General features: G+C 41.7%; 1 protein-coding gene across 1 annotated transcript in view; it reads right to left on the bottom strand.

Moving 5' to 3' along the window:
• Nucleotides 1-1,025: 1,025 nt before the first annotated feature.
• TFG (TRK-fused gene) overlaps nt 1,026-1,140 on the bottom strand; it is a 24,917-nt gene continuing 24,802 nt past the window's right edge. The window contains exon 10 of the mRNA XM_010135365.1: nt 1,026-1,140. This exon is cut by the window's right edge and continues 3 nt beyond it. Within this exon, the coding sequence (XP_010133667.1) occupies nt 1,026-1,140 (115 nt within the window).

Raw genomic sequence — 1,140 nt, 5'->3', positions numbered from 1 at the left:
CTTGCTCCAGTTAACTTTTTTTTATTCTCTGCTTAGTTTTATGTATTCCTAGAATCCATAAGATGGAAAATATTAACTAGGAGAATGTTTTGCCCTCTGCTGTTAGATGGTCTATTGAACTTCTTACAGCTCCTGATCTGATTTTTCTTGGCTCAAAATTGAGTCACTAGAATTGCACTCCCAAGTTTTTCTGGGTGGCAAAGAACCTGTGGAAAGTTGTTCCTTTTTAAGAGTTCTCTTTAAAAAATATGCATTTGGCTTAAATTTAAGTAATAAACCAGTTCTCCCCCGCCCTTGTTGAAGTGAAACGGGTAAGGGGCTGTAGTATTTTATGTATTGGTTCTTACTCATCTGGTACAAGGGTTACCTGGAAATTAGTAAAAGCAGCCAGTGCCAAACCATCTACTGCTGCATAACCTCTGCAACAGCAATCTATATTCACAACATTTCTCCATTTACACACCCAAACATCTGCCACTTCTCCTTCAAACCCAAGCAATGCTGATCTTCACCTCAGGATCTGTACACCCAGCATACACAACTTCACACAGGTTTCTTGTTCAGTATTACCTAAATTCTAAAATCAAGATCAGGCAAATAATAGATTCAGGGTTTTTATTAGTTTTCCGTGTGAGCATTACAATTTATAATACATCATATCTAGTTTTACCTCCAGGAAGAATCTAATTTAGTACATCATGTTATTAGTAAAAACAAGTCTGATAAGCGGGCTAAATTTCCAACTAACATCTTCATGTCCTTCAAACAAGGCAAGCTAGAACGTCAATCACTTTACAGACATTTAGGTAGCGTTTCCCAAAAAACCACCCAGCCCCAAATTACACTAGGAAGCAGATACAATTTAAAGCAGGAAAGATTTGTTTGGTCTTTCCCCTCCCTCCCAGCAGAATTTAATTATCAGCTATGGTTTTGCCTCATTACAGTTTTGGAATCTCAATTAAAAATCCTGGAGTCTGTTGGGATGGAATTGTAGGTGCTGGGTGACTGCGTTCAGCAGCACCTCCTTACCGGTAGCCGGGTCCCGGCTGGGTGTAGCCCTGAGGGCCGAAGGGAGGCCGGCTGCGGGCATAGGGGTTGGGTGGAGGGGTCATGGTGCTGGCAGGCGGAGGGGTCAAGCCG

Source organism: Buceros rhinoceros, unplaced genomic scaffold (genome assembly GCF_000710305.1).
Source record: "Buceros rhinoceros silvestris isolate BGI_N320 unplaced genomic scaffold, ASM71030v1 scaffold3514, whole genome shotgun sequence".
Taxonomy (NCBI): Eukaryota; Metazoa; Chordata; class Aves; order Bucerotiformes; family Bucerotidae; genus Buceros; species Buceros rhinoceros.
The sequence above is the reverse complement of the archived record's forward strand: the minus strand, read 5'-3'. Positions and strand labels throughout refer to the sequence as shown.